We start from the raw sequence: 19,814 nt of genomic DNA on the forward strand, positions 1-19,814 counted from the left end.
AAAATCACTGTAGATAGTAACTGCACCCATGAAATTGAAAGACGCTTACTCCTTGGAAGAAGACCTATGACCAACCTAGACAGCATATTAAAAAGCAGACATTACTTTGCCAACACAGGCCCATCTAGTCAAAGCTATGGTTTTTCCATTAGTCTTGTATGGATGTGAGAGTTGGACTATAAAGAAAGCTGAGCACTGAAGAATTGATGCTTTTGAACTGTGGTATTGGAGAAGACTCTTGAGAGTCCCTTGGACTGTGAGGAGATCAAACCAGTCTATCCTAGAGGAAATCAGTCCTGAGTGTTCATTGGAAGGACTGATGTGGAAGCTGAAACTCCAATACTTTGGGAAGAACTGACTCATTTGAAAAGACCCTGATGCTGGGAAAGATAGAAGGCAGGAGGAGAAGGGGCCAACAGAGGATGAGATGATTGGATGGCATCACTGACTCGATGGACATAAGTTTGAGCAAGCTCCAGGAGTTGGTGATGGACAGGGAAGCCTGGCGTGCTGCAGTCCATGGGGTCAGACATGACTGAGCAACTGAACTGAACTAAAACTAAAGTTCAGAGAGGAAAGCAACTTACCCAATATTACACAGCTAGTGACTCTCAGAAGCCAGTTACTTTCAGTTACTCCTTTAAAAAATAATAATAAAATAAAATATATGCATAAATAATTATAACTGCAGATAAAGGACTGTATGAACATACTTTGTGCATGTGTTCGTCACTCAGTCATGTCCAACTGTTTTGCAGCTGCATGGACTGTAGCCCACCAGTCTCCTCAGTCCATGGAATTCTCCAGGCAAGAATACTAGAGTGGGTTGCCTTTCCCTTCTCCATTGGATTTTACTGACCCAGGGATGGAACCCAGGACTCCTGCATTGCAGTCTGAGCCGCTGGGGAAACCCATAAGAACATACTACAAAACACTACAAGTTTAGGGGTTTAGATGGCAAAAATAAAGTGAATTTCTTCTATCCCTTTTTATTTTCTACAATCTCATTAATTAACATGATTTTTAAAATAATATTTTAAAACTCTTCCACTCCACCCCCAAAGTCCCATGACTATGTAGATGTTATGTAGGTAAGAGCACACGAGCTATATAAACACATGCTGTCAAATCTCAACTCTGTAATTATGAGCCTGGAGTGTCCCTAGGCCATTAGCTTAACTTCTCTGTGAAATAACATAGCACCTAGCTCTTCAGATTACCAGGAGTGTGAAAGAAGATGATGGATACTAACTGCTTATCATAGAGCCTATCAGAGTCACTTAAAGGGTTTTTTGGCCATTGGAGAAGATGAGTTTCTGGTTTCACTAGTGTGTCTTCAGTTTCATTGTTGGTCTCACTTCACCAGGCCTCAGAAAGGTGGCGGTAAAGTTGACAGGTCTTCTCGACCCTGTGTGCAGCATGAGGAAAATACTCAACAGTGTGGATGAGAGGAGCCTGAAGGAAATGTGTTTTTCCCCATCCTGCTGATGATCTGATCCACACTGGAGGTCTCTGTAGTTGGTAGCTCTCCTGCCAGGGAATTCTCACTTTGACTCAACCTCCAGTTACTATACTTGAACTCCAAGATGTGTTTGTTTATTATCAGTGTCTGCCCCTCTTCTGTATAAACATGCCTTTAAGGAATACTGAGGGCTATGCAGGCAGGTTGTGGAGTGGCACACACGCAGACACACAACAGGGACGCACTCCAGTATCTTCCTGTCAGCCCTCCCTGCTCCTGTAGATCCATCATTAAATTCAGTCCTTCAGGTCAATTTCACAGTTTCCTAAACTGGAGTATTTATTCTGACACTCAGTCACATCTTAATGTCATTAATTTGGTAGGGACTTCCTCTAATTTTCCCTTGTGGTTCAGCTGATAAAAAATCTGCCTGCAATGTGGGAGACCTGGGTTTGATCCCTGGGTCGGGAAGATCCTCTGAAGAAGGAAACGGCAACCCACTCCAGTACTCTTGCCTGGAGAATTCCATGGACAGAGGAGCGGAACAGGCTGCAGTCCATGGCATCACAGAGCTGGACACAACTGTGTGATTAACTTTCACTTTCCTTCACTTTCCTCTAATCAAATACCTTGGAAGAAGGTCTAGGGTAAAGTGAATTTTGAAGACAAAAGATAATTTCTAAATTAGTGACACTTGGCCCTGGGGGCTCAGATGATTAAGAATCTGCCTATGATGTGGGAGACCTGGGTTTGATCCCTGGGTTCAGAAGATCCACTGGAGGAGGGCATGGCAACCAACTCCAGTATTCTTGCCTGGAGAATTCCCCGTGAACAGAGGAGCCTGGCGGACTACAGGCCAGGGGTCGCGAAGAGTCGGACACGACTGAGGGCTGAGCGAGTGAGAAGGCTGAGTGTAGCCTAAGCATAGAGTCAAAGGTAGGGAGGTGAGGCATTCAAGGAGACTGCCCAGCTCAGTGGTGGTACAGAGTGGTGGACCTTGGCATTCATTACCTTCACTTGTAAAATGGCCCAGAGGACCAGGCCTTCTCTACCTTCTGAAACTTTCATCTCCTTTTTAAAATCAGCAGAAACTAGTGGTTCGGGGCATGGGGCCTGGGTAAGACACATAGATTCCCAGTTAGAATTCACATCTTACCTATAAATATTACTTGAGATGATGATATCTTCTACCAACAGGGCGTGTAATGAATACTACATGAGATGCTACAAAGAGTGAGTGACACAGAACTTGGCACCAAAATAAAATAAAATAAAGCCTTCAATAAATGAGAACAATTATTACTCTACTCCTTGAGATCACTCATATTCCTAAAGACTTCCCCAGTTTCAAATTTCCTTGCTTTCATGGAAACAAAGACACAAACTTCTCCTTGATCTGTGGCAGTTAACCGTGTATAGAAATACAATAGCAGCAATTCCCTCCTTGATGTGCCCCAGGCTTTCTCAGGCCAGGGTTACCTTAACTCACAAAACTGTCAGAGTGAGGCCAAGGGCAGACACCAAATGCTTGGGTAGCTTCCTCCCACCTCCGGCCGACACTCCCTCATCACTGGCGTCCAGCGGATATGGGCATTGCAAGCTGTATCTGAATGGGACAAAATTCATTACTGGACTCTCACTATAAGCTCTGCAAGCTCAAGAAAGTGTTCTGAAATGGAGTCAGGTTGATAGCAATACCCCAAATGTCACCAGCCATCTGCTCACCTAACCCTTCGGCCCCTTACAAAATTCCCCCTCAGAACAACATTTCAGAGACTTTCTGGGGAGAGGGGCACACATTATGGGGATGCTATGCTAATAGATGGCCCACTCCTTAACATAGATTGGGTAATAAATAATAAGGAGATAAGTCTCAGCTGCTCTGAAAGACCAGGGGACGCTCTGCTTGGGGCCTCTAGACTAAATAGCTGGAATGGAGTTGCTGACACCTGCAACTCCAAATCATCAGGAAATCCTAGGAAGTGACCCATGCCCACCCACCCAGCAGGAACAGCTACAGCCAAGACAGACTGGCACAGTCTTGCTCTCCTCTCCTGTGGGGAAAGAGTTTCCTGACCACAGTGATAAAGCTATTTGATGAATGTTGAAACCATGGCAAGCCGTACAGAGGACATGCAATTTTAGTTAACAGGAAATTTTACACAAGCAGTAGAAAGAGTATCAAATTTTAAGAACAAACAATGCTAAAAATAACCTCTTACTAACTTACCTCTTTGGATTCTGTACCCTTACTACAACTTTATGAGACCAGGTAGTGTGGTGTAATGATAAACACTCCAGACTCTAGGGACCAGAGTTTGACTGCAGGCTTGACCAGGGGTTAACTTTGCACCTCTTGCTTCTAGTCCATGCTCTCCTGACTTCTGGGCTGGTGGTCTACAGGGCTCTGGGGGTCTGCCATTCCTCTAGCAGGGGTAGAAGATGTCCCTTCCACCTCAACAATGCCCAAATATTTATTCGTGGCCTTCAACTTCTCATAGGAAGGGATTAGATTACCTACTAACTTTTTTACCTTCTTAAAGGAGATAACTTCAATCCTGACCTGGAAAGTCCATACCTTGCCACCAAATCTCTCAATGCATTAGGTTCTATAACTCAGAGCTCTGCCTTGAAACATTGGATAATGTACTTGGCAGACCACAAGCTTTTTTTTTTTATTATCACATTTATAGTCATTGTGAATAATAAAAATCTACAAGTGGGAGCTTACAACGACAACATATCATAGGGAAAACATAGCATTTTATAAAATACAAAAAAAAGCACAGAAAACCACTTCACAGGCATAGAAACAAGGAGAGCTCAGGAGAAATCAACAATAAATCTTCAAAATAGTGTTCTCTGTAATAAAAGAGCATTAATGAGATTTAGCAGGCTATCATTCAGTCTTGTGGACTAGTCCCAAATTCCAAATTTGATAGGACAAATGTTGAGATTGGTTCAATGAGGGAAAGCTGACAAATAATCAAACAAGGTAGCTATGTCCAGGGACTTGGTGACACAGAAAACGAAGGTTGCAGGAAGTTATCACAAAAATGTCCTGCTGGGGAGACCAATCAGCCTGAGACACTGCCTTGTACTGTGTGGGGTACAAATACAGTATACACATACTCTGATATCTCCCCATACTTAAGATTGCAAGATTGTTTGCATAAGCACAAATGCACATGTTATAAGCAATGAAAACAACTCCATGCTCAAAGCAAGTCCAAAGTCTGGGACCCCAGGTCATGGGACTTCTTTGGGTTGAAGTCGTCATGGTGAAGTTCATGACTTCTGCAGAGCTGCTGTGATTCTTTAAGATTCAGAAATCTACAGATTTAAGGTTAACCTTAAACACCACCAAGGCAAAATACGACATACAAATTAAAGAATCAAGGTCAAACTGTTATGCCCGCAGTCCAAGTCCCCACAGCTGAGAAAACAAGACATCCACGGCAATGCAAATGCAAAAAGGGAGTTTATTGCTAGCTCGAGCCAGGGCCCAAGTCACATCCAGCGCAGCGGAGTGGAGCAAGGGACCCGAGCCCTGAATTACAGCAGTATTTATAGGTTTAAGACAAAGACAGGGAGTTGGCAGGGGTGGATTGGTTGCAAGGGTTCCTTAGCATCTTCTAATTGGCTAGATTTTCGCACGCGTGGGCTTTCTCAGGGGGTTTTCATCCTCGTCCTGATAAGCTTGAACCAGGCTACAGGGAGTATACTGATTGGTTGAGTCCTGGCGTCGGCGGAGAATGATCTCAGCTCCTCCTTGGCAATAACTCAGCCCCTCTGTAAAGGAGACTTAGGCCTACCTTGGCCTCCTGAAGCCTGTCATGGCGCCTGTTTGGTCCTAACATTCCCCCCTGTCTTTTTATCCTTGAGAGGAATCTTCCTCTCCATTCTGAGACACTGCCTGATATTGTTGCCTCAGTGCCATTACCTGAACGGTACTGATTTGTTCTTTTACAAAGGTTATTAATTTATTTAAAATACACGGGCCAAAAGTTAGAATGATAGGAGTATAATGAGCAGTCCGAGTAGGGTAGAAATTAGTGTTGTTAGCCAAGGAGATTGATGGAACCAGGACTCGAACCACCCCTGCTGGGCTTCCCGCTCTCTCTTCTGCTGTGCTAATCTTTTTCTCACTTTTGCCATGGACTCTCTCTCCACCCCAGTGTGGTCTGCATAAAAGCAACATTCTTCTCCCAAGGCCGCACATATACTGCCTTGGTGTAGGGAGATCAGGTCTAGGCCCCTTCTGTTTTGCAAAACCATCTCTGATAGTGAAGTTAGGGATTCTTCAAGGTGGCTGATTGACTGTTCTATACGGGTAATGTGTTTATCTATTGCCGCTCGTAGGGAAGTGAATCCCTGCTTTGGCATAGTCAGGGATGTTATTCTTGTCCCTGCCCTGGCAATCCCGAGATAGAACATGTTCGCTAGCATGATGGTTGTGATAGGCTCTCTCTTAACTCTGTTTTTCCCTAACTGATCTATAGTCTCCTTGGCCCAATAGTCATACATAGCTTCTTCTGGGTGATATAAGATTTTGGGCATTACAGTCACTAATACACAAAACTCTCTATTTGGATTAAAGACCGATGCATATAGACACGGAGTCAGCCCGGTATGTGAGCAGACCCACCATCCCCCTGCCTCACGCACAATCCATTTTATTTGGTCCAGTTCTGTGAGATTGACTGTTCGGGCGCACAAGGGAGCCTTTTCAAGTGGAACTTTACCTAAGCAAAGTCCTCTTCCCCAAACTTCTCTCATAGTGAGACCGACCCTATGTTTTCTCCAGTGACACTGAGGTGGACCTGAGCTGGTAGACAGGTTGTTAAGAAACATCTAAGCCTATTGCTTCATAAAAGGGAGGGTGAAGAGTGTAGCAGAGCCAACAGGATTGAGTTGCTCTGGGGTTAGAATGGTTTAGGGCTTTAAAGGCTGCTTTAGCTAGATCCCACAATGGGTCTGACGTTTCTAGGTTGGAGGTGGGGGACAAGGGGTCGAGGGCCTCTGCTATATTAGGCTGGCCTCCTGGTCAGGAAACGGAGGGCGTAGGGCTCAGAATTGTAGCCCTCTGAGTCGGATCTGCCTTAAACACTCTTTGTGGGCCCGGATTTTCATCTGATTGGGGCCCACACTTTGGGTTTGGATAGGCTCTATGATCTGACTCATAATCAGGATTCCCCCAGGTTTTACACTGAACCCATCGGCCTGTAGCTGGAAGCCCCAAGATAATCCAGACACCCAAGACTTTTCCTGCGTAGCCAACTTCTGGTTAAACGTTAATTTTACCTGAGCAGTCTCATCTTTAGGTATCTCATCTTCCTGATCATAGAATTCGGTTTCATCTCTTGGCAAAGGCTGAGTGAAGGAGAAGTTGACTAAATCTCAGTTGCTAGTTTTCCATTTCCTTACCCCATCATTTGAAGTCACACAGCTCCATGACCTACAGAAATAATGTTGTATACGCCCACAAGTTTCCCCGTCACTTTTATGACCAGGACATGCCCAAAAACCTCTAGATCAGGTCAGAGGCGCTGACCAAGGGGTGTCCACTAAGTCCTTGAGGTTAAAGTATAAGTCAGGCCACCAGGTGTTCAGAGGATGTGTCTCGGTGGTTGTATTGAGTACCTCTCGCATCAGCCCATTTTGAAGTCTCCAGGTGATCTTGACAGGTTGATGTGGGTCAGTGCTGGCAGTTCCGGGTTCGAGGAGGACAGCCATCATCAGGAGAGTCAGAGTGATCCGTCAGAGATCTGCTGTTGGACGAGCTTCAATTTTAAGGGATTGGAGGGATGCAGTGTTGACTTCCATTCTCTTTGAGCCCTCTCTTGTTCTTCTGGAGTGGCCTGTCGCATGTGGTTGCAATGTACCCAGGGTCCAATTCCGTCTACCTTGAGGGCAGTAGGGGTGGTAAGAAGAACAACATAAGGGCCCTTCCATCTTGGTTCTAAGGTCCTCGACTGGTGTCTTTTAACCCAAACCCAATCTCCCGGGCCTATATTATGAGACAGGGTCGTTCCTTCATTTTGGCCCTCATGAATTTCTCCTACCAATGACCAGATATGTTTATGCACCTTACTCAAAGCTAGCATCTCCTGTTGGAAAGCGCATAGCAAGAGAGGTGGTTTGGTCTTTCCCTCAAACGCTGGACAAACAGGGGTCAGACTTTCATATACAATTTCAAAGGGAGTCAGACCCAGTTTATAGGGGGTGTTTCATGCCCAAAGAAGCACGAAGGGAAGGAGGGTCACCCAGTCCCTGCCAGTCTCTATTGCCAGTTTTGTTAAAGTTTCTCTTAGGGTCCAATTCATTCTTTCTACCTGCCCTGAGCTCTGGGGACTGTATTCGCAATGTAACTTCCATTTGGTCCCCAGGGCTGAGGCCAGTCTCTGAACAATTTTACTCACAAATGCAGGTCCATTATCAGAGCCGATAGATGCCGGCAGCCCAAACCTAGGTATAATCTCTTCTAGGAGCTTCTTAGCTACTACTATCGCTGTCTCCATTTTAGTGGGGTAAGCTTCTATCCACCCAGAAAACGTATCAACCAAAACTAACAGGTAACGGTACCCATACTTGCCTGGCCTTACCTCAGTGAAATCTATCTCCCAATGATGTCCTGGCCTTCCCCCCCGATATCTTACACCTGTGTGCTGTCCTTTTCCTGGTCTCATCATCTGACAGGCCTTGCACGTGTGGATTATATCCTGTATGGTTTTCTTCTGTTGGGGAAACCACAGCTGAGCTGTTTGCAGGAGTGTCAAAGTCTGTTTCTCTCCCACATGGGTGGTTTGATGTAAATGGGTAGAGATGTCTGCCCAGGTTGGCAGGAAGCAACAGGTTGTCATCTTGGTCCTGATACCATCCGTTTTTGCCAGCAGGATGGGTGGTATTTTCTTGCACCCAGCGTAAATCAGAGGGGGAGTATATGGGGCTTGGGGGGAGTGTTCCCATCCCCGGTGGTGGCAATCCCACAGTCAGTATATGGGCCTTGTGGTCTCCAGCAGCTGCCTCATGGGCTGCTGCATCGGCAGCATGGTTGCCTCGGGCCCTGACACCCTCTCCTTTCTGGTGTCCCGGGACATGCACTATGGATACTGCCCGGGGCAAGTGGATCGCTGCCAAGAGTCTGCAAATCTCAGGTACGTTTTTAATCTCTTTTCCCTCCGCTGTCAAGAGCCCCTGCTCTTTATATATGGGGCCTTGAATGTGCACAGTGCCGAATGCATATTGGCTGTCAGTGTAAATAGTGATTCTTTTTCCTTTTGCCCTCTCTAGTGCTTGTATCATAGCTATCAGTTCTGCTTTTTGGGCTGATGTTCCAGGGGGCAAAGCCTCAGCCCAGATGATCCTTCCAGTGTCATCTACTATGGCTGCCCCCGCTTTTCTCTGTCCATCCTTTATATAACTGCTCCCGTCCGTGAACCATACCAGCTCACTGTTTTCTAATGGTAAGTTGCTAAGGTCTTTTCATATGGCGGTTACCTCAGCTAACACTTCAACACAGTCATGGAGGGGCCCGTTCTCCTCCGGGATGGGTAGCAAAGTGGCAGGGTTCAGAAAACAAGGTGTTTGAAAGTGTATCCGGGGAGCATCCAGCAGCAGGGCCTGGTAATGGATTAGGCGAGCATTAGAAATCCACTTACCCGGTGGCTGTTTGAGGATTCCCTCTATGGCATGAGGAGTGTAGACCAGGAGATGCTGTCCATAAGTCAGCTTGTCAGCATTATGGACAAGGTGAGCAGTGGCCGCGATGATACGGAGACAGGGTGGCCATCCCGCAGCTACTGGATCCAGTCGTTTAGAGAGATACGCCACAGGCCGTCTCCATGATCCCCATTGCTGCATCAGGACTCCCTTCCCTACTCCCTGCTTTTCATCCACAAACAATTGAAATGGCTTAGTCGGGTCAGGGAGAGCAAGGGCTGGGGTTTCTAGTAACGCCTGTCTAAGTTCCTGAAATGCCCGCCTCATTGATTCAGTCCAAGTCCAGTCCTTATTTTCTCTGCTTTCTTCATATAGAGGCCGGGCCTTTTCAGCAAACCCCATAATCCATAGCCTGCAGTACCCAACAGTCCCTAAAAACTCTCTCACATGCCAGGGAGTCGTTGGCTCGGGGATCTGTAGAATAGTCTTTTGTAGCCTGAGTCAACCATCTTTGTCCCTGTTTTATTTTATATCCCAAATAAATGACTTCCTGTCTAGCAATTTGGGCCTTCTTTGCACTTGCCCGGTACCCCAATGTCCCCAAAGTCTGGAGAAGATCGCCTGTGGCCTTTAGGCATACCTCTTTAGTAGTAGTGGCCAGCATTAGGTCATCTACATACTGCAACAGAACGACTTCGGGGTGGCTGGTTCAATACTCACAGAGATCTTTGCCCAGAGCCTCATTGAACAATGTTGGCCAGTTTTTGAATCCCTGTGGGAGGCGAGTCCAGGTCAGCTGCCCCACAGTTTGGCCGTCCTCGTCAGCCCATTCGAATGCGAAGATTTCCTGGCTCTGGGGGGCCAAAGGCAAGCTGAAAAAGGCATCTTTCAAGTCTAAAATTGTATACCAAACATAGTCTGGTGGCAAGCTGCTCAGGAGGGTGTATGGGTTAGGGACAGTGGGATGAATGTCATTCACCCATTTGTTGACTTCACGAAGATCTTGGACTGGTCTAAAGTCTGATCCCCCGGGCTTTCTTACAGGCAACAGGGGAGTATTCCATGGGGACCGGCACTTTTTGAGAATTCCTGCCTTTAGGAGGCGCTGTATGTGTGGCATAATTCCTTGCCGGGCCTCCTGGCTCATGGGATACTGTTTCACCCTCACAGGAGTAGCATTTGCTTTTAATTCAACAACAATGGGAGGTCTTTGTTTAGCCAGTCCTACTCCCGCTATCTCTGCCCAGGCCGGAGGGTATTTCTGAATCCACTGTTACATAGCAGGATCCACAGCTGCAGGGGGCTTTGGTGAATATAGTCTGTATTCATCTCTCAGTGCCAGGGATAAAACATGAATTGGTTGTCCAAGCCCGTCTGTGACTGATATCCCCCCAGAGTCAAAGTGAATTTGCGCATTGACTTTGGCTAATAGGTCTCTTCCTAATAAAGGGGCCAGACATTCTGGGATCACCAGAAATGAGTGGGACACCCGTTGGGCTCCCAAGTCCACTTTTCGTTTAGTAGTCCAGTAATATCTCTTTGTCCTGGTGGCTCCCTGGACCAAGCTAGTCTTTTTGGACATCGGCCCAAATTTTTGATTGAGAACTGAGTGTTGAGCTCCCGTATCCACCATGAAGCCGACTGGTTTCCCCTCCACATTAACAGTTACCCAGGACTTGGGGAGAGGTGCCGGGCCCTGACCCCCCCAATCACTATCTTCCCCTGCATATAAGACGTGGGTCCCCGAGGAAGATTCCTCCTTTCTTACAGTCTTTCTCTTCAGATCTCTTTTGGGGCACTCATTTTTCCAGTGTCCCTGCTTTTTGCAGTAAGCGCATTGGTCTCTCTTTAGGGCTGGTCTAGCTGGTTTTTCCTTTCCTCCCGACTGGGTGTCTTTAGTTCTCGGGGCTTCGGGCCCCTTTCTCGTCCCCGCAAAAAGGATCTGAGCCAGCTCTTTTTGATTTCTCCAGTTTTCTTCAGCCTTATATTCCCTTTCCTCCCATCTAATCCATTCCTCATATTCTCTTTCTTCCCGTCTAATCCGTTCCTCCCTCTCCTCAGGGGTCTCTCTGTTATTAAACACTTCCTCAGCTGCCCTTACCAGATCCTGTATTGACAGTTTCCCCAGCCCTTCTATCTTCTGTAACTTCCTCCTGATATCTGGAGCTGCCTGGTTCACGAAAGCTAATAGAACTGCTGCGCTTGACTCATCAGCCTGGGGGTCCATGGGCGTATACTGCCTAAAGGCTTCCATTAACCTTTCTAAGAAGGCTGCTGGGCTCTTGTTTGGCTCCTGTCTTATCAGATTTACCTTCGACAAATTCGTGGGTTTCCTGGCGGCTGCCCGGAGGCCGGCCATGAGAGTCTGATGGTACACTGGGAGACGCTCCCTACCTTCAGCGCGTTCAAAGTCCCAGTTCGGCCGCGTGGAAGGGAACCCTTCCTCCACTAGGTGGGGCTGCATGGTCGGTCTCCCATCCGCTCCGGGAACATGTTTCCGTTCTTCCAACAGAATTCGCTCCCATTCCTCCATGGTGAAAAGCACCTGTAACAGCTGCTGACAATCATCCCAAGTAGAATTGTGAGTAAACAGGATAGTGTCTAAAAGATCAATAAGGCCTTGAGGTTTTTCAGAAAAAGAGGGGTTTTGAGCTTTCCAGTTATGCAAATCGCTAGTAGAGAAAGGCCAGTATTGGTAGTTCCGTTCCCCGTCAGGATTTGCTGGCCCAACCCGGACAGGAAGCACTCGAATGGTGGACGAAGGGGCCTCTCGGCTCCCGTAGTCAGACAAGTCTCCGCCCCCTCGGGTCCTTCCTCGAGTTCCCTGGGCTGGCCCCCCTCCTGCTGCGGAGCCGAGGGTTCTGGGTCCCCCCTTTGTTCTCCGGACAACACCTGAGGTACTTGCGGGAGCAAGGGTGGCGGAATATATGGGGGAGGCGAGATTTCATTGTCTAAATCAATCAGGCTAGGGTATAGAGAAGACTCCTGGAGTATCAGTTTCTTCCGGCTCTCCTGTGCCTCCCAGTCTTCTTCCTTAGAGGCCTCCACGACCAGGACCTGCGGAACAGAAGCACTGGGGGGGTTGTGAATAAAGGGTTTCAGCCAAACGGGAGGGTCTTCTACTAGATTCTGCCAGACTAGGATGTAAGGAGCTTGGTCTGGATGGCCCCGAGGGTCCAGAGCCATTATTTTTTCTTTAACAGCCTGGATGACTGGCAGGCCGAAAGTTCCCTCCGGCGGCCAGCCGACCTGAAATGTCGGCCACTCAGATGAGCATAGGGTTTTTAGCTTGCTCTTCCTTACTAGCATTGATAGATTCTGAGCCTTGGACTTAAAATCGGAAAAATGGTCAGTCATTACAGATAGCGGTGTAGAATAACTTTGACCCATGACGGCAACACCCACAATAAACACACAAAAAGCAAGCAAGGCGCCGGCACACAGAGACAAGTGACAGACAGTAGACGAACAAATATCGGCCGAAAACACTGAACTAGGTTTATCCCGGGTTGCTGTTGTCCTGTTCCCCAAAGTTACCTTACCGAGGGCGTCCACTGCCCACCAGACTCAGGATCGGGAGAAACGTTTTCCCCCATTCCTTTACAGAATGGCTCACAGAACCAGCTGCCTTCCAGCTCAAATGCTGGGCCTCGGACTTATGCTAGCCGGGCAACTCTTTCACCCCCTGACCTGATGCTGGCGTCCAGATATACTTCCTCCTAGTGAGGCTTCCTTATGCCTGGAAGGTGTTGTTCTTCTCAGTCAGGGGATCCCGGACGAGCCCCCAAATGTTATGCCCGCAGTCCAAGTCCCCACAGCTGAGAAAACAAGACATCCATGGCAATGCAAACGCAAAAAGGGAGTTTATTGCTAGCTTGAGCCAGGGCCCAAGTCACATCCAGAGCAGTGGAGTGGAGCAAGGGACCAGAGCCCTGAATTACAGCAGTATTTATAGGGTTAAGACAAAGACAGGGAGTTGGCAGGGGCGGATTGGTTGCAAGGGTTCCTTAGCATCTTCTAATTGGCTAGATTTTCACACGCGGGCTTTCTCAGGGGGTTTTCATCCTCATCCTGATAAGCTTGAACCAGGCTACAGGGAGTATACTGATTGGTTGAGTCCTGGCGTCGGCAGAGAATGATCTCAGCTCCTCCTTGGAAATAACTCAGCCCCTCTGTAAAGGAGACTTAGGCCTACCTTGACCCCCTGAAGCCTGTCATGGCGCCTGTTTGGTCCTAACACAAACAATTATACAGAAGCTGTACATGGTACTTCCCATTTCCTGTAGTAGAAATGTTCTTCCCCTTGAGTTCTGTAATCTACAAACATCTGGGGTAACCACTCATCTGGAATCATGTGAGATTTTATTTTTACCTCTAACTCCAGATTCCCACAGAGAAGGCAATGGCACCTCATTCCAGTACTCTTGCCTGGAAAATCCCATGGACAGAGGAGCCTGGTAGGCTGCAGTCCATGGGGTCGCTAAGAGTCAGATATGACTGAGCGACTTCACTTTCACTTTTCACTTTCATGCATTGGAGAAGGAAATGGCAATCCACTCCAGTGTTCTTGCCTGGAGAATCCCAGGGAAGGGGGAGCCTGTTGGGCTGCCGTCTATGGGGTCGCACAGAGTCGGACACAACTGAAGTGACTTAGCAGCAGCAGTAGCAGCCAGGTTCCCAAAGCCATCTATTCTGGGTCTTCGGGGAGAAAAGCACAATCTGGTTCCTGGCTAAAAGCCTGCTTCCTGGTTAAAACTGTATTCTACATCCTTGGAGCTTGGCACCCTGATTGCACAACCTATAGTCCCCAAGCTGATACTAGAACAGAGTCTACAATGGGCCTTTCCATCATCCTGTAAGGCTGCTATGTTTGACTGATGGGAGAGACAGAAAAATCAGTGAATCCTATGGGCTTCAGGCCACTTCTATTCTTTGGTCAAGTTGATTGAAGCCCTATAGGTTTCATCAACATTTGAAGTTGAATAAGAAGCAGCAAGTTTACAAGAAATGAACATGAATATGAAGAAAGAAGCAACAGAAGCTCAGAAATACAACTCAAATCCAGACTATTACATGGCCTGCCTGGTAGCAGTCAGTAATTCCTATACTGTGATATTGGAGTTAGCACAGTGGATTGAGAAGACAAACCCAAATCCAAAGACTTCAAAGGTGATTATTCAAATTGCCATTACAAGTCACATGTATGTGTATAGGTCACATAAAAGAAAAGCAATTAGATTACCTCCACATCAATCGTGCTACAGTTGACTAAGGGCTTCAGTGATGTTTGAATTAGTTCATAAGCCAATAAAATGCACAAATACAACAAATCCTTCTAGTAATCTCATTCATGAGTTTAACCCAAAGTCATCTTATCAGCCAACTCAGGTCTCAAGGTAAAATTGAAGTAGTTCATGAGTTGATATGAGTGCATGGAAATAAACAAATAACAAATCAGAATTATGGGGGATCTCACTTATAATTTCTTTTTAACTACTGACACAAGCAAAACTCAACGTTCAAAAAACTAAGATCATGGCATCTGGTCCCATCACTTCATGGCAAATAGATGGGGAAACAATGGAAACAGTGACAAATTTTATTTTCCTGGCCTCCAAACTCACTGAAGCCATGAAATTAAAAGACGCTTTCTCCTTGGAAGAAAAGGTATGACAAAGCTAGACAGCATATTAAAAAGCAGAGATATTACTTTACTGACAAAGGTCCACATAGTAAAAGCTATGGTTTTTCCATTAGTCATGTACGGATCTGAGAGTTGGACCATAAAGAAAGCTGAATGCCGAAGAGCTGATGTTTTTGAACTGTGGTGTTGGAGAAGGCTCTTGAGAGTCCTTTGGACAGCAAGATCAAACCAGTCAATCCTAAAGGAAATCGATCCTGAATATTCATTGGAAGGACTGGTGCTGAAGCTGAAGCTCCAATACTTTGGCCACCTGATGTGAAGAGCCGACTCACTGGAAAAGACCCTGATGCTGGGAAAAATTGAGGGCAGGAGGAGAAGGGGACAACAGAGGATGAGATGGTTGGATGGTATCGCTGACTTGATGGACGTGAGTTTGAGCAAACTCCAGGAGTTGGTGATGGACAGGGAAGCCTGGTGTGCTGCAGTCCATGGGGTCACAAAGAGTTGGACACAACTGAGTGAATGAACCGACTGATGAGCACCTTGGATTGGCTTAGGAATGTAGAGATATCCGGGTTTTCCCCACTGGTACCCCAACTTCACAGGTGGTTCTACAGAGAAGAAAATTGCCTCCTCTAAGAAGAGTCATCAAAGCAGAAAACCAACACACAGCACCATAACAGTCACACTGCCCACTTTAGATGCAGGACCTGTTCTTGCATTTAAGAGGCAAAAGAGCTCCCATGGCTGCTACTTGACCTTTTTACCATGCTAGTGTTTGTTCATGGATCAGAAAGTCAGAATAAATTTTAAAGCTTCATATGTAGCCATTTTTTGTTTCTATTATGTTTTAGACTGTATCAATGAACAATAGAGTACAACAGATATGAAAAAGATTTGGAGGAACTTCAAACTCCCTCCAGGTAAGTGATTCTAAATGTGCTTTGGGTCTTGTATTTCGTGACAGACAGATATTTGTGAAAAGAACTTGAACCCAGAAAAGTCTACGAATATAAACAACTGCATGTATTGTATAAAACTCCAGAATAAAAGCCCAAGGTCTAGAGATTTCTATATCCTTCAATACCATAAATTCTAGGAACTATGTGTAATGTCCTCATCATTGCCAAAAAAAAAAAAAAAGAGAGAGAGAGAAAGAAATAAAACACAAAAAATAAGTGACTATTTTAAAAAACTCTTTCAATAAGGTTGTATGCATGTTGTCCAAATTCTTTGCATGGATTAAATATTATATACCAACTTCCCAAATTTTGCATTCCATGTTCTTGCAAACTCTCACCACAGAGAAGAAGAAAATCTTCCTAGTTGCTGATAAAAAGTAAAGCCCTCGGTCTAAATCAAAGTGACCAATATAAATTTTTTCACATATAAATTGAGATCATCAAAAACACATATGCACAATTTAAGAAATGTGGGCTTCCCTGGTGGTGCTAGTGGTAAAGAACCTGCCTATTAATGGAGAAGATGTGGGTTCAATACCTGAGCCAGGAAGATCTCCTGGAGGAGGGCATGGCAGCCCACTAAAGTATTCTTGCCTGGAGAACCCCATGGACAGAGGTGTCTGGTGGGCTATGGTCCATGGGGTCACACAGAGTTGGACATGACTGAAGTGACTTAGCACATACACACATCTTTGAACAGTTTATGCCTTACATTTCATATTCCCTCCCACAAAATGATTCTTTACTTAGACTAGATCATAAAAACTTCAGCTTAGGACTTCCCTGGTGGCCCAGGGTTAAAACTGCCCTTCCAATGCAAGGGATGTGGGTTTGATCCCTGGTCAGGGAACTAAGATCCCACATGCCACGTGGTGCAGCCAAAGAAAGAAAGACAACTTCAGCCAAGTTAAAAAGAAAGAAATAAAGAAAATGAACTATTGTATAGCTGCTGTTCAATATTTAACATTTTTTAAAATTTGGAGTTTTTTTGATACTTTTAAATATTCAGTTCAGTTCAGTTCAGTTGCTCAGTCATGTCTGACTCTTTGCGACCCCATAAGTCGCAGCATGCCAGGCCTCCTTGTCCATCACCAACTCCCGGAGTTTACTCAAACTCATGTCCATTGTGTCGGTGATGCCATCCAACCATCTCATCCTCTGTCGTCCCCTTCTCCTCCTGCCCCCAATTCCTCCCAGCATCAGGGTCTTTTACAATGAATCAACTCTTCACATGAGGTGGCCAAAGTATTGGAGTTTCAGCTTTAGCATCAGTACTTCCAGTGAACACCCAGGACTCACCTCCTTTAGAATGGACTGGTTGGATCTCCTTGCAGTCCAAGGGACTCTCAAGAGTCTTCTCCAACACCACAGTTCAAAAGCATCTACAGCAGTATTTTTCACAGAGCTAGAACAAATAATTTCACAATTTGTATGGAAATACAAAAAAACCTCAAATAGCCAAAGCAATCTTGAGAAAGAAGAATGGAATTGGAGGAATCAACCTGCCTGACTTCAGGCTCTACTACAGAGCCACAGTCATCAAGACAGTATGGTACTGGCACAAAGACAGAAATACAGATCAATGGAACAAAATAGAAAGCCCAGAGACAAATCCACACACCTATGGACACCTTAACTTCGACAAAGGAGGCAAGAATATACAATGGATTAAAGACAATCTCTTTAACAAGCGGTACTGGGAAAACTGGTCAACCACTTGTAAAAGAATGAAACTAGAACACTTTCTAACACCATACATAAAAATAAACTCAAAATGGATTAAAGATCTAAACATAAGACCAGAAACTTTAAAACTCCTAGAGGAGAACATAGGCAAAACACTCTCCGACATAAATCACAGCAGGATCCTCTATGACCCACCTCCCAGAATGCTGGAAATAAAAGCAAAAATAAACAAATGGGATCTAATTAAAATTAAAGCTTCTGCACAACAAAAGAAACTACAAGCAAGGTGAAAAGACAGCCTTCGGAATGGGAGAAAACAATAGCAAATGAAGCAACTGATAAACAACTAACCTCAAAAATATACAAGCAACTCCTGCAGCTCAATTCCAGAAAAATAAACAACCCAATCAAAACATGGGCCAAAGAACTAAATAGACATTTCTCCAAAAAAGACATACAGATGGCTAACAAACACATGAAAAGATGCTCAACATCACTCATTATCAGAGAAATGCAAATCAAAACCACAATGAGGTACCATTTCACGCCAGTCTGAATGGCTGCAATCCAAAAGTCTACAAGCAATAAATGCTGGAGAGGGTGTGGAGAAAAGGGAACCCTCTTACACTGTTGGTGGGAATGCAAACGAGTACAGCCACTTTGGAGAACAGTGTGGAGATTCCTTAAAAAACTGGAAATAGAACTGCCTTATGACCCAGCAATCCCACTGCTGGGCATACACACCGAGGAAACCAGAATTGAAAGAAACACATGTACCCCAAAGTTCATCGCAGCACTGTTTATAATAGCCAGGACATGGAAGCAACCTAGATGCCCATCAGCAGATGAATGGATAAGAAAGCTGTGGTACATATACACAATGGAGTATTACTCAGCCATTCAAAAGAATACATTTGAATCAGTTCTAATGAGGTGGATGAAACTGGATCCGATTATACAGAGTGAAGTAAGCCAGAAAGAAGAACACCAATACAGTATACTAACCCGTATATATGGAATTTAGAAAGATGGTAAAAATAACCTTGTGTGCGAGATAGCAAAAGAGACACAGATGTATAGAACAGTCTTTTGAACTCTGTGGGAGAGGGAGAGGGTGGGATGATTTGGGAGAATGGCATTGAAACATGTATATCATATAAGAAATGAATCGCCAGTCTAGGTTCGATGAAGGATATAGGATGCTTGGGGCTGGTGCACTGGGATGACCCAGAGGGATGGTATGGGGCGGCAGGTGGTAGGGGGGTTCAGGATTGGAAAAACATGTACACCCGTGGTGGATTCATGTTGATGTCTGGCAAAACCAATACAGTATTGTAAAGTAAAATAAAGTAAATAAATAAATAAATAATTTTTTAAAGCATCAGTTCTTCGGTGCTCAGCTTTCTTCACAGTCCAACTCTCACATCCATACATGACTACTGGAAAAAGCATAGCCTTGACTAGATGGACCTTTGTCAGCAAAGTAATGTCTCTGCTTTTTAATATGCTATCTAGGTTCGTCATAACATTCCTTCCAAGGAGTAAGCGTCTCTTAATTTCATGGCTGCAGTCACCATCTGCAGTGATTCTGGAGCCCAGAAAAATAAAGACAGCCACTGTTTCCACATCTATTTCCCATGAAGTGATGGGACCAGATGCCATGATCTTAGTTTTCTGAATGTTGAGCTTTAAGCCAACTTGTTCACTCTCCTCTTTCAATTTCATCAAGAGGCTTTTGAGTTCCTCTTCACTTTCTGCCATAAGGGTGGTGTCATCTGCATAGCTGAGGTTATTGATATTTCTCCTGGCAATCTTGATTCCAGCTTGTGCTTCTTCCAGCCCAGCGTTTCTCAGAATGTACTCTGCATATAAGTTAAATAAGCAGGGTGACGATATACAGCCTTGACGTACTCCTTTTCCTATTTGGAACCAGTCTGTTGTTCCATGTCCAGTTCTAACTGTTGCTTCCTGACCTGCATACAGGTTTCTCAAGAGGCAGGTCAGGTGGTCTGGTATTCCCATCTCTTTCAGAATTTTCCACAGTTTATTGTGATCCACACAGTCAAAGGCTTTGGCATAGTCAATAAAGCAGAAATAGATGTTTTTCTGGAACTCTCTTGCTTTATCGATGATCCAGCAGATGTTGACAATTTGATCTCTGCTTCCTCTGTCTTTTCTAAAACCAGCTTGAATATCTGGAAGTTCACGGTTCACATATTGCTGAAGCCTGGCTTGGAGAATTTTGAGCATTACTTTACTAGCGTGTGAGATGAGTGCAGTTGTGCAGTAGTTTGAGCATTCTTTGGCATTGCCTTTCTTTGGGATTGGAATGAAAACTTCAATATAGCCAAATTGATGTCCAAATATACTAATATGATTTAACAATGTTTAATAAAGT

General features: G+C 45.3%; 1 protein-coding gene across 1 annotated transcript; it reads right to left on the reverse strand.

Annotated features, from left to right (window-relative positions):
* Window positions 1-7,209: 7,209 nt before the first annotated feature.
* On the reverse strand, window positions 7,210-12,514 carry LOC128069410 (uncharacterized). Its single transcript, XM_052662618.1, is given in 4 exon segments — window positions 7,210-8,373; window positions 8,468-9,617; window positions 9,619-12,024; window positions 12,108-12,514. Coding segments are annotated over 4 exon segments (5,127 nt in total).
* Window positions 12,515-19,814: the final 7,300 nt, after the last annotated feature.

The sequence above is a fragment of the Budorcas taxicolor genome, chromosome X (genome assembly GCF_023091745.1).
Source record: "Budorcas taxicolor isolate Tak-1 chromosome X, Takin1.1, whole genome shotgun sequence".
Taxonomy (NCBI): Eukaryota; Metazoa; Chordata; class Mammalia; order Artiodactyla; family Bovidae; genus Budorcas; species Budorcas taxicolor.